Raw genomic sequence first — 12,605 nt, forward strand, 5'->3', positions numbered from 1 at the left:
AGCTCCAGCTCCAGGTCCTGGCCCCGCACACGCTCCCCCCCTCCGCCCCCACGTCCAGGAGCCGAACGTCCCTCCCCACGCGCGTCCCCCGGCCCCGGACGGGCGCGGCAACGGAAGTCGGGGGACGGGAAGGGGATGCGGACGTGCAGTCAGGCACGGTGGAGGGGGCGTGCGGCCTCTGAACAGTGGGGACTGGGCGGGGCGGCCCAGTCCTCGCGAGATTTCGGCCCTGACGAGAGGCTGCGGCGGCTCAGCGGCGGGTGTGGGATGCGTTCGGAGGAGGGAGAGGGGAGCCCAGGGGTGGCCGTTACTACGCGGGGTCCGAGCGGGAAGGAGAAGCCGTCGCCCACAGAAAGCCACTTCCGCCGGGAGTCTCAGCGCCGGGAGCCTGAAGCGCCGGTAGCCTCCTCCTCCGGCTGTGGGGGCGGTGCAGTCAAACCTCGCGAGGAAAAGAGGACGGTCCTCAGCAAGGTGGGGGCGGGGCGGTGTGAGGGGCGGGGCGACGTGAGGGGCGGGGCCGAAGGAGCCGTAACCCTGCGCTCCGGGGCGGAGCCGCGGGCCCTTCAGCACCGCGGACAGCGGCCGGGCTGCGCTGCCCCAGCGGCGTCTGGGCTGCTAGGGAGCCCTTGACGCTATCTTTTCTGGCTTTGGAGGAAGAAAAGTCACTTCAGCCTGTGGGTGTTTCCCGTCGAGGCTGGGACGCTGGGCTTACCAGTGCCGGGCAGTAGCCTTCCACGTTGCCGAGGGTCCGGTCCGGTCCAGGGGAGACGGCGCAGCCGGGAGAGCAGAGCCCGTGGCGCTGGAGTGGACGCGGGTGGACCCTGCGGGCGGGAGGCGGAAGGTGTCTACCCCGTGCTTTGCTGCTGTGGATGTTGCCCTGCATATACCTTACCTCCTGGTAGGGAGCGTGGAGGCGGGCACATACCAACAGTTATCTGGTTTTAATGAAAAGATTTCATGAAAAACGGCTGCTACGCCCAGCCTTTTCTGACCTCACCGATCCCTTTTACTTTATTCAGCCCTCGTTATTCTTTTGACAGCCATGTTCTCCATGCATATGTTCCTTAATCTTTACTAAAATGCGTGTTTCTGCTGGACTCCTGGGTTAGATTTTACTCTGAGCATAAACACAGGTGACCAAGCTTTCAGGTAAGCTTAATACAGTGCTAGTGAAAGGAAACCCAGCCAGCGTTTCTCCCCAGGTGGTCATCCGGCGGCTTCCTCCCAGCCTCACCAAGGAGCAGCTGGAAGAGCAGCTTCACCCGCTGCCCGCACATGACTACTTCGGGCTCTTTACTGCTGATCTCAGGTGAGAAGATTTTACCAACGTTCCGAGGCTGAGCGGGAGTTCCCTGGTGGCCTAATGGTTAGGACTCGGAGCCCGGGTTCAACCGCTGGTCGGGGAACTGAGATCCCACCAGCTGTGCGGCATGGCCAAAAAGAAAAAGGCGAGAGGTTTTGTCAGTTGATGGTAAAGTAATATAGATAATAGAAGCCATCTCTGTTTCCATCTTCCTTCCCACATATACGCGAAATCAGTGCAGGCCTTTATTTCTGCAAGTTATTTCTAAGTAGGCAGATAATTAAATTTCCCTAAAACAGATTTGAAGATCTCCATAGCACCACCATAGCCTAAAATGAAAAGCAGTCTAACAACGTATTACTTAATTTTTTTATTTTGGATATCAGTAAACCTTATTTCATATAACCTTTTAAAGTAAATTGTATTAAGATATAAGAAAGAAAAGTGAATAAATAATAGATGTATAACCCTAATGAACACACAGATAAAGAAGCAGAATATTCCAGACCCCAGAAGCCCCTAGTGTTCCCTTCTATCACTGACATCCCAACCCTCATCCCACCCCCGCTAAGTTATATCTTTTTCAGTTCCCTTTTACAGCTTGGTAGGAAGATGTTTCTGACAATAATTCAGCACTTCAAAATATTCTCTTTATTAAAAAAGAGAGCAGACCTCAAGTTAGCCCAACAGATGACAGTTCAGCTAGAATTTGGTGATTTTCACTATGTGATTTCTTATTATCTTTATTATTCTTTTTCTCTTTCATATCATGAGTTCTCATTTATGGTAGCCATTATAAACTTTCCTTTTGAATAAATACATTTAAGTAAAAAATGTCAGTTCAGTCAAAGAAAAATATCACAGGTAAATGTAGATTTGGTTAAAAAAAACCCAACATAAACATGATTTTTTGAAATGACTAAAGTTTAAGAAAACTAGTACAGTTACAGGATGTCAGGCACTGGACTCAGAGTGACTCAGGTTGGAATCCCAGTCCCACCATTTTACTAACTCCTCCCTCTGTGAGCACCTAATTTCTCTGAGCCTCAGTGTTCTCATCTGTGAAATGGGGTTGAAAGTTCCCACCTATGAAGGATATGGGTAGCTGTGAGCTAGAGGGGAAAGGCTTAGTTCTTCTGTAGATCCTATGCCATGTGCTACAATTAAATACCCTTTTAAGATACCTAAATGTGTTCTCTAAATCAGTAAAGGAGCTCTTTTACAATACAACATTTCCTTCTCTGAATGAATTGTGATTAGGTTTTATTGCAGTCATGATACATGATTAGGAATGATCTTTGAATAACCTTGCCTTTGATTTTCTACCTCTGAGGACCAGTATTTTAACCCTGGCTCTGTGCAGTAGAAAAACCAACCTAAATTGTCTCTCCCAAATCATTAAAAAGATCTCGGTTAATATTTTGTTTGTTTTTGGTTTATTTGCTAAAGAATATCCAGATTGTTGTAATTAACTGAGAAATGGTTCTTTGGCATAAAGGTTTTATCTGAAGTAGTTTGTTGTATCCAGAAAAAAAAAAAAAAAGACAATATTAAAAGAAGTCTTAAGTTTTTTTACTATTTTCATTGTTATCTCTTCTTTCAGTCTTCATCCTCATCTCTATTCAAGAGCGTACATTAATTTTAGAAATCCTGATGACATCCTGCTTTTTAGAGATCGTTTTGATGGATATATCTTCATTGACAGTAAAGGTTGGGTCATTGGCTTTTTAAACTCTTTATTATAATTTCTAAGTACATTAATTAAGTTTTGCTGGATGTTTGTGAATTTTAATTAAGAGTCCTTAGACGCTAATCTAAAATAAATTCATAAATTTTGAGTATGTTATTGTGATTATGGGCTTATGTTAAAAATTAAAATTACATATAAACCAAAGAATTATAGCAATTTTGTGTAGTGACAACCTATTTAGGTATTATCATCAGAGAGCGAAGTTTTTCACATAAATGAGTTTTCTGGATAAGTGAACTTTACTCTTTTACGTTCCCAAACTAAATTATTTTATTCTGGTACTATGTACTAGGCATCATGGATGCAGCATTGAAAATGAAGCAGACATTGTCCCTGTCTGTCTGAAGCCCTTCTCTCCTCCTGGTTCTTGACTTTATTCTGAGTAGTTGAGAATAAAATAAATACTCAAAAGTGTCTTCCAGATACATGAGAGTTAAAGTATCATAGTCCTCTGGCAAATGTGAAAGCGATCACTCAGCGGGTTTGGTAGCAGGGTAGAAGTGTTCCGTCTCTCGGTGAGGCAGATGCTCTCCGCGAGCGTTCCTGTGTGTCTGTTCCCCGCCACCCCTACATAACAACAGAGGCAGCTTCAAGTGACTTTCATTCTAGATTTTTCTATTTGAAGCAAATCTTACCTGGGTATCATGAACACCCTTTGAAACCCTCTCTTTTAGCTGAGTGTCTCTTGTAAACAGTCATTTCCTTGAACTCATATACCAGATTGATAATTGAATTAACCTTTTAAAATTAAAAAATGTAAGATGTGACTAGGACACCTATTGAAAGGTATTCCAAAATAAACTCTTTGGTGGGAGAGCGATAAGGTTTATTGAGGTAGAAATTACATATGGTAAAAAAAAACCACTTTAAGGTATACAGTTTAATGAATTTTGAATGTATTCAGTCATGTAACCACAACTACAATACGAGGAATTGTGTTATTTAGTAAATAAGTGCTCATCCTTTGTTTAAATCTGGAGTTTGATGTGCTAAGATTACTGTTACTTGAAAGTATAATTAAATTATATTTTAAACAGTAGTATTGTCAATGCTATGCTCAGTGCTTAAGTAAGCTAGACTATTGTTTTAAAATGAATACAGTAGAATTTCAGAATGGCTTTTGTAATTTGTTTCCTGTTAAAGGCCTAGAATATCCTGCAGTGGTAGAATTTGCTCCATTCCAGAAGACAGCCAAAAAGAAGCTAAAGAAAAAAGACGCCCAAGCCGGAAGCATTGAAGATGGTGAGTCCTTTTTCAAATGCTGGATTGTGAAACTGCATTAAACACATTGGTCAAATAAGACACATTGGTCAAATATAATTTCTCTCCCTATATGGGGAAGAATATATTGATTTTCTTTCTATCTTAATTTATAGATCCAGAATATAAGAAGTTTTTAGAAACTTACTGTGTGGAGGAGGAGAAAACTAGTGCCAATCCTGAAACTCTTCTGGGAGACATAGAGGCAAAGACAAGAGAACTTATTGGTCTGTTTTGCTCATTTTTTTCCTCTTTACTTTATTGAGATATGTATTTATAGAGTATATATTTGGTTTTCCTTTTTCATGATTATTATAGAAAATTGACACATGTGACAGGCTTGGCAGAAATACAGAGTATTTCCCAGTTTTGACAAAAGGAAAAGGGTGGCAGGATGGTAACTTGGGAAAATATTTCTGAGCATCTGTTGATGGAGGGAGAGCACCTGAGTTTTCAGTTACAGTCATTTTGTTTCAAAGTTATGACGCTTCTGAATGAGCTGTAGAGAAGACATTTGAGTGCTGTGTGCCGGGCTGCATCAGGTAAGCTTATGTCTCAAAGTTGAAGTCAGTCATCTTTGCAAAGAGCAGGAGATGCTTTGCTTAAGTATGAGGTCATCTTGCTGTTGTTCAAAAAACTATCAAGGCCCCTGAGCGAGTGAGGCAGATGAGTGGGTAAGCCCAGCCAGAGCACAGAATCTGGTTTGAATCAGGCCTTCAACCCTCTACCCCCGAGTGGAATATTTTGGAAATGGCTCTCTCCTAGTAGCATTCCCCCAGAACTCAAGAGTAGACTTGAAACTCCTTTCTCTATCAGGCAACCTGCTTGTCTCTCCCAAACATGCTTGGAGTGTCTCCCTTCCTGCCTCTGCTGGGGTGGGGCTTCACCTTGCAGCCCAGCGCTCCTCCCACCTGTTCTGCCCTCCCTTCCCCATGCCTACCTCCTGCTCACCCACTAAGACTTACAGGACAGAATGGTTACACTGTTTATAATGTATCTTCTTATTTGTCTGTCTCCCTCTGCATTAACTCTCCTCTCACTTTGTCTCTCCACCCCCCCAAGAGAAATGTATTTTTGTCTTTGTAGTCTTAGGATGTAACACATTGCTTGAACAAGTTTAGGTATTTGGTAAATATGTGTTGAGTAAATTAATAAAAAAGGTTAACATTATTGAAGGATTCTTCATTAGTCTAATAATGAAGTTTTATATTTTATAAGAGGTGATTTAATGTGTGGCTCAAAGGATCTTTATTCACTAAAGAATTTATGGAGATGTGCTTAGCACATGTTGACTGGGTACCGACTCTGAGCCTGGGCATGGGGACAGCACCGGAACAGGATACACAGGCTTCTGCCCTCATGCAGCTGCCCTCCTACTGGGGTGACTGTAGCAAACACATGCAGAAATGCTCAAGCCAGAGCATTTCCACTTGTGATAAGTGCCGCAGACGTAATGGAATAGAAGAATGGGATAGAGAGAGAGGCCCCTCTGAGACCGTATTTGAGCCGAGACCAGCTGGGCCAAGAGACAGAAGAAGAGGGAACTCCAAACACAAGGGCTGGAGGCTGGAGGTCTGGGCCTGCAGGAGCGGGGCGCACGCCTGTGTGGTTGGCACATGGTGGGCAAGGAGCGGAGTAGCTGGAGAGGTGGGACCACAGCATGATGGGCTGGATTTTATTTGAGGGACAGCTGGGGACCGAGGGAGTGATGTGGTCTGATTGATTTTTTTCCTCGTCACTCTGGTTGCTCCATAAGATGGAGAAGCTGGGCTCTGGTTAGGAGGCTCTTGCTGTCGTCAGGGAAGGCTGCTTGGACGAGGGCGGCAGAGTCAGCATGTGTTCTGGAGGTTGAACTGACCAGACTGGCTGAGGATTGGGTGGGAGGGTAAGAAAGCAGAAAGGATCAAGGCCTCCAGAAGCCTGACTTGAGCAGGTCAGTGGGTTATGGCACCCGGACTGACATGGGGAAGAAACAGTATTGAGGGCAAATCGCGATTTCACTGTAGAACATGGTAAATTTAAGAAGAGTTACATGAAGCAGCAAATTAGAAATTATTTACAGAACTCACCCTCCTCATCCTGTTTCTTTCCTGCTTCTTCTTAAATGCCCTTGTACAGGGCCGCTGCAGGGAAGTAGCAAGATCTTTCACTTCTGGGCAGTTGTTAGATATCCACTTGCTGATCACACACACATCCCCCCACCCAGAGTCCAGCCACCCTCCTGCAGAGGAGGGACGTGCCTGTCCTCTCCTGTTCCCAGCGCCTCGCCCAGCGCTCGGTGCACAGTCGGTGCTCCGTAATTATTTACTGAATGAACAAATGTGACTTAGAATCCACTAGCCCAGGACGAGGCTATAGAACTTTGTGATTCCTCTTTCTGCCTATTTAAATCTAGTCTTAATCCGGCAATTCATGGCAAACGCCTTTTTCTTTTCTTAGATTTTGACCTTTAGTGGATTCTTGTGGTCAGGGCTGAGCGGTGTGGGTTGAATGCAGATGTTCGTTCACTGTGAAGTTGCAGGTTAGTGCCGGCACATCAGGGTCTTTAGAGCAGACAGGCCTGGGCTCAGGTCCCAGCTCCGAGACTCAGCAACCGTGGGACCGGCTTCCTCGTAGGTGGTTGTCGCCAAGCCTAGGAAGCGAGAACGGTTCTGCTGTTGGTTAAATCAGTGTGGTACTGCGTGGTTGCGCATCTTCTGTTTAGTAAATGATACACTTTTATGGTTTGTAAAGCACTTTCTTATACAGGGTCCCATTTACCCACCACATCAGTCCTTTGGGGGAGCAAGGCAGGTGTTTGTAAGAAAGGAGGGAAGGCAGGTGGGGCCTCAGCATCAGCTCCCCAGCCCCAGCCAGGTAGGTCTCAGCTCTGCCCTAGTTGACAAGCCCAGAACCACCACAGTGCAGGGCAGAGTCCTCACTCCTTTCCAGCCCCGCCCTGGCCTCTGTGGGTGCTTAAGTCCCCTCTATAAAATGGCATTATATTTGCATGCAGCTTACCCACATCCTGCTGTATACTGTAAGTCATGTCCAGATTAGTTGTAATACCTGGTACACTGTGAATGCTATGGAAATAGTTGCCACTGAGTTGCAAAGTCAAAGTTTTGCTTTTTAGAACTTTCTGGAATTTTTTTTCCCATATATTTTTGATCCACAGTTGGTTGAATCTGCGGATGTGGAACCAGTGGGTACGGAGGGCCGTCTGTATATAAATATGTTATAAAGTTTGGGAAGTTTAATGTATTGTTTTCATTTTGCTTTTTTGCTTTATACCATTTTTGTGAGTAATGTATGAGACTCGCTTAAGAATCAGGAATTAAATGCCTAGTGTGTATAAGACTGTCAGTACCTCCAAATTACTTGACTTTATAGTGATAGAGTAGGAGCTCCCCCAAATACAGTGTAGGCTCATGTAAGTTTTAAAATGATAGAATCTTCCCTTAATTATTTTAAAGATTAAATTGAAAGCAAGTATTTAAAGAAATCTTATTTTAGAGTTAAATACTACATTGCAATTTTTGTATTTTAGCTAGAAGAACCACACCTCTTTTGGAATATATTAAAAATAGAAAATTGGAAAAGCAGGTAGGTCTGGCCTTTTACCCAATGAATAGCCTTCTTGTTCCCATCATGTCCGTGCAGACAATTTATACACATACTTTCCACATCTTTAGAGAATTCGAGAAGAAAAGCGAGAAGAACGGAGGAGGAGGGAGTTGGAAAGGAAACACTTACGGGAAGAAGAGATAAGAAGGAGAAGGGAAGAAGAGATAAGAAGGAGAAGGGAAGAGGAGAAATGTAAGAGGAAAGCAGCAGAAAAACAGAAGAAAACTGCTGAGAAAGAAGTAAGGATGAAGGTAATTTTGAGGAGATGTTTTATTTCTTTTTTCCAAAAATAGTTCAACCTTTTAGGTATTTTAGCTCTTCAGAACTTTCAGAACATTTTCATTAGTGTAGTCTTTCACTATTATTGTTCTTTTTCTCTGTTCTATGACAGTAGTTCTCAGATGGTGTTCCCTGAGCCCCAGGGGTTTCTTGAGCATGCTGTGTTTGGGCTACCACATGGGTGGAAGAGTGGGCGAGGACCAGGCTCCTGGGTGTGACAGAAGCACTTCACCCAGAGGAGCCCACATTTAAATGTCATAGGCTGGGCTTCTGCTTATATTTGCCTTTCAAGAAAGATTTCCTGACTAAAAAACTACACATTTGAAACCCACTGGCTTTGGGTCTACTGGCCTTTCTTTATGCCGACTGACTCATAGAACTGGGTTGTATCATTTCTTTTGTGGTAGCAGCAATGGTTTCTACATCTCTTGCACAATTTTTCCTTTGACTGATGCATTCATTTAGGAGGGTGGTTTAATTCCCATAGAGGGAATTATTCTCTATGTAAAATTTATTGCCCAAATTGGGGTCAGCCCCTACCTTCTTAGTATTCTGCTCAGATGACTTTAAGCCTAGATTTCAACCTCATGTGAATCTTACCTCTTCCACAAAGGGTTTAAGGTGCCTTTTAGGGATTCACTAAAATTGTATAATAGAAAGGAAAAAAATGAAAGGTCAGGACTTGCGGGAACAGAGGTAGAAAGGAAAGGATAGGGAAGAGATCACAGTTGCCATAGTTGAGCCATAGATTAGTTTCTGATATGCTCGGCAGTCAAAAACAGAAAAGTTGATCAGAAACGTAGTTTTCATTATCCATGAGGAGAAAACATGCCATTTCTTCAAGGATAGCAAAGCTTTTTCTAGGCCTTTGCTTCTAAAACAATGTCTCCCATAGGTGGTCATACGGGGTTCACTAGCAATGGAGGGAATTTCTTAACCATATCCCTATGAAACACACAGCCGTTTATATCGATCAGGACTGACTAGGTTATGCTGCAGTAAAAATAGTCTCAAGATCTCATTGGTTTCATGCAGCTCAAGTCCTCCTCTTGTTCACGTTACGTGTCCATTGTGCGTTGCTCATCATAGCCGTCCAGTGAGCCAAGCTGATGAGGCTCCACCTTGCACTTGCTTCCACAGTCGTTATGAAGGGGAAGGGGGTGTGTAACACAGCAGATTGCACACTGGTTCTTAAACCTTCGACACGGAAGTGACAGGTCCCATCTGCCCACATTTCACTGGCCAAAACACGGTGCACGTCTCCACCTAATCTCCAGCTGAGGGACATTGCAAGTGCCAGGAGGAAAACCTGAACTATCTGATGAACAGCACTAATGAATAACATAATCTCTGAAGACTGTTTCTTGAAATGTCTCTTTTTAAGTTTAAGGATTTGCTGAAAAACTCAACCTGATGGAAGGTGTGGGCCAGGTCACGTTGCTGCAGCACATTTACTGCAAAGATAAAACCTCAGTGGGCAAGATGAGTAGGTAGCCGTTTGACCCACAAGAAATCAGCCAGAGTGGTTTCCTTCATTTTGGCTTTGATGACAATTGTTACAGATCTATGTAGTTTTAAAATCTCATAATCTGATAATAACATTGATGAAATTGAGGAGCCCAGCCAAGATTATTAAATGAAGATCGTCCATCCCACCTCTGCCAGGACATGGACCTAATAATGGGCATAGCCAGGGTGTCCCTCTGGAAATAACTCTGAGAGTGTCTTCTGTTTGTCCATGTGGTTTAAGTATGAACACAATTCTTCATAACAAAAGTGTAGCAGATATACTTCCTATAACAATCATTATGTAGTCTCAACAGTATAAATTAACAGCCCTTGAAGGATAATAAAATGAAACCTTAATATTACGGGAAGGCCTTTGTCATCTTAGAAAGTCAGCTCTGTCATGACCGGGGGCGAAGTAGGTATACATCTACAGGTATGCAAATATTGTCTAACCTTTTCCTTTACCTTTCTCAGCAAAGAATAATAGCACCTAATGCTTTATATTCTGAAAAGCATTTTTGTCAACAGCTTTGAGAGTTTTTCAGGAAGAATCATTAAAACGTGTAGCCTACAATTTTGACTATAATTTCAAGTAAGACTTACAGTATTTGGAATATAGCATTTTATTTTTACATGTTTGAATATGGAATTAGAATCCGAAATAAACCAAAGAAATAAAAACAAATTATGTCAGTAAAAGTAACTGTAGGACTCTTCATATAGTAAAAAAGAAACCAAAACATAGGCACAGCAAGAGAAAGGCTTAGTCTTATTGAATCTGGTAAAACAGAATCCTGGTGGCAGATTAGACCCCAGTGACATGAGACGCCTACCTCTCTGTCCTTCGAGTGTCTGGTGTTCTGACCTGACAGTACATATTTGACTCCAAGCGTAGCCTTTAATGAGCGTCTGTGCTCAATTTGGGGATCTCTGACCTAAGATTCATCTAGAGAATTCAAATTAAAAAAAAAAAAAAAGAAAACCTAAAAAATAAAATCTGTAAAGAAAGCCCGAAAGAATTTGTATTAATACCCTAAAAGTAAAGAGGCAGAGAGAGGTCCTCATGGCTGTTTTAAACAGTAAAGAAGAATATGATTCAAGGAGAGCCACCCAGTGGTTTATTTTCCTCTGAGACTTGAAAACTAAGCAGTGAGCTCAAGTTGAAGTAGGAAGCCAGGTTACCAAAGTCACAAGTAAAATTCCCGAATACTGTATATAAATTGTAGGCTATAAATACTGTTATCTGAAAGAGCTGTGCGATCTTTTCCACGAAGCTCTTTAAAAACAGATGTGTGATTTCTGTGCATTAATTTTGTATCCTGCTACTTTACCAAATTCATTGATTAGCTCTAGTAGTTTTCTGGTAGCATCTTTAGGATTCTCTATGTATAGTATGGATTCCTTTTATTTCTTTTTCTTCTCTGATTGCTGTGGCTAAAACTTCCAAAACTATGTTGAATAATAGTGGTGAGAGTGGGCAACCTTGTCTTGTTCCTGATCTTAGTGGAAATGGTTTCAGTTTTTCACCATTGAGGACCATGTTGGCTGTGGGTTTGTCATATATGGCCTTTATTATGTTGAGGGAAGTTCCCTCTATGCCTACTTTCTGCAGGGCTTTTATCATAAGTGGGTGTTGAATTTTGTCAAAAGCTTTCTCTGCATCTATTGAGATGATCATATGGTTTTTCTCCTTCAATTTGTTAATATGGTGTATCACATTGATTGATTTGCGTATATTGAAGAATCCTTGCATTCCTGGAATAAACCCCACTTGATCATGGTGTATGATCCTTTTAATGTGCTGTTGGATTCTGTTTGCTAGTATTTTGTTGAGGATTTTTGCATCTATGTTCGTCAGTGATATTGGCCTGTAGTTTTCTTTCTTTGTGATATCTTTGTCTGGTTTTGGTATCAGGGTGATGGTGGCCTCGTAGAATGAGTTTGGGAGTGTTCCTCCCTCTGCTATATTTTGGAAGAGTTTGAGAAGGATAGGTGTTAGCTCTTCTCTAAATGTTTGATAGAATTCGCCTGTGAAGCCATCTGGTCCTGGGCTTTTGTTTGTTGGAAGATTTTTAATCACAGTTTCAATTTCAGTGCTTGTGATTGGTCTGTTCATATTTTCTATTTCTTCCTGGTTCAGTCTCGGCAGCTTGTGCATTTCTAAGAATTTGTCCATTTCTTCCAGGTTGTCCATTTTATTGGCATAGAGTTGCTTGTAGTAATCTCTCATGATCGTTTGTATTTCTGCAGTGTCAGTTGTTACTTCTCCTTTTTCTTTTCTAATTCTATTGATTTGAGTCTTCTCCTTTTTTTTCTTGATGAGTCTGGCTAATGGTTTATCAATTTTGTTTATCTTCTCAAAGAACCAGCTTTTAGTTTTATTGATCTTTGCTATCGTTTCCTTCATTTCATTTTCATTTATTTCTGATCTGATCTTTATGATTTCTTTCCTTCTGCTAACATTCCTATACACTAATGATGAAAAATCTGAAAGTGAAATAAAGAAAACACTCCCATTTACCATTGCAACAAAAAGAATAAAATATCTAGGAATAAACCTACCTAAGGAGACAAAAGACCTGTATGCAGGAAATTATAAGACACTGATGAAAGAAATTAAAGATGATACAAATAGATGGAGAGATATACCATGTTCTTGGATTGGAAGAATCAACATTGTGAAAATGACTCTACTACCCAAAGCAATCTACAGATTTTATGCAATCCCTATCAAACTACCGCTGGCATTTTTCACAGAACTAGAACAAAAAATTTCACAATTTGTATGGAAATGCAAAAGACCCCGAATAGCCAAAGCAATCTTGAGAACGAAAACTGGAGCTGGAGGAATCAGGCTCCCTGGCTTCAGACTATACTACAAAGCTACAGTAATCAAGA

General features: G+C 42.1%; 1 protein-coding gene across 1 annotated transcript in view; it reads left to right on the forward strand.

Annotated features, from left to right (window-relative positions):
• Positions 1-239: 239 nt before the first annotated feature.
• The window catches only part of UPF3A (UPF3A regulator of nonsense mediated mRNA decay), a 28,290-nt gene continuing 15,924 nt past the window's right edge, over positions 240-12,605 (forward strand). Inside the window, 7 exon segments of the mRNA XM_068526830.1 lie at positions 240-471; positions 1,203-1,309; positions 2,907-3,013; positions 4,197-4,295; positions 4,430-4,540; positions 7,843-7,898; positions 7,988-8,170. Coding sequence (XP_068382931.1) covers positions 268-471; positions 1,203-1,309; positions 2,907-3,013; positions 4,197-4,295; positions 4,430-4,540; positions 7,843-7,898; positions 7,988-8,170 — 867 coding nt within the window. The 5' untranslated portion in view covers positions 240-267.

Source organism: Eschrichtius robustus, chromosome 18, assembly GCF_028021215.1.
Source record: "Eschrichtius robustus isolate mEscRob2 chromosome 18, mEscRob2.pri, whole genome shotgun sequence".
Taxonomy (NCBI): domain Eukaryota; kingdom Metazoa; phylum Chordata; class Mammalia; order Artiodactyla; family Eschrichtiidae; genus Eschrichtius; species Eschrichtius robustus.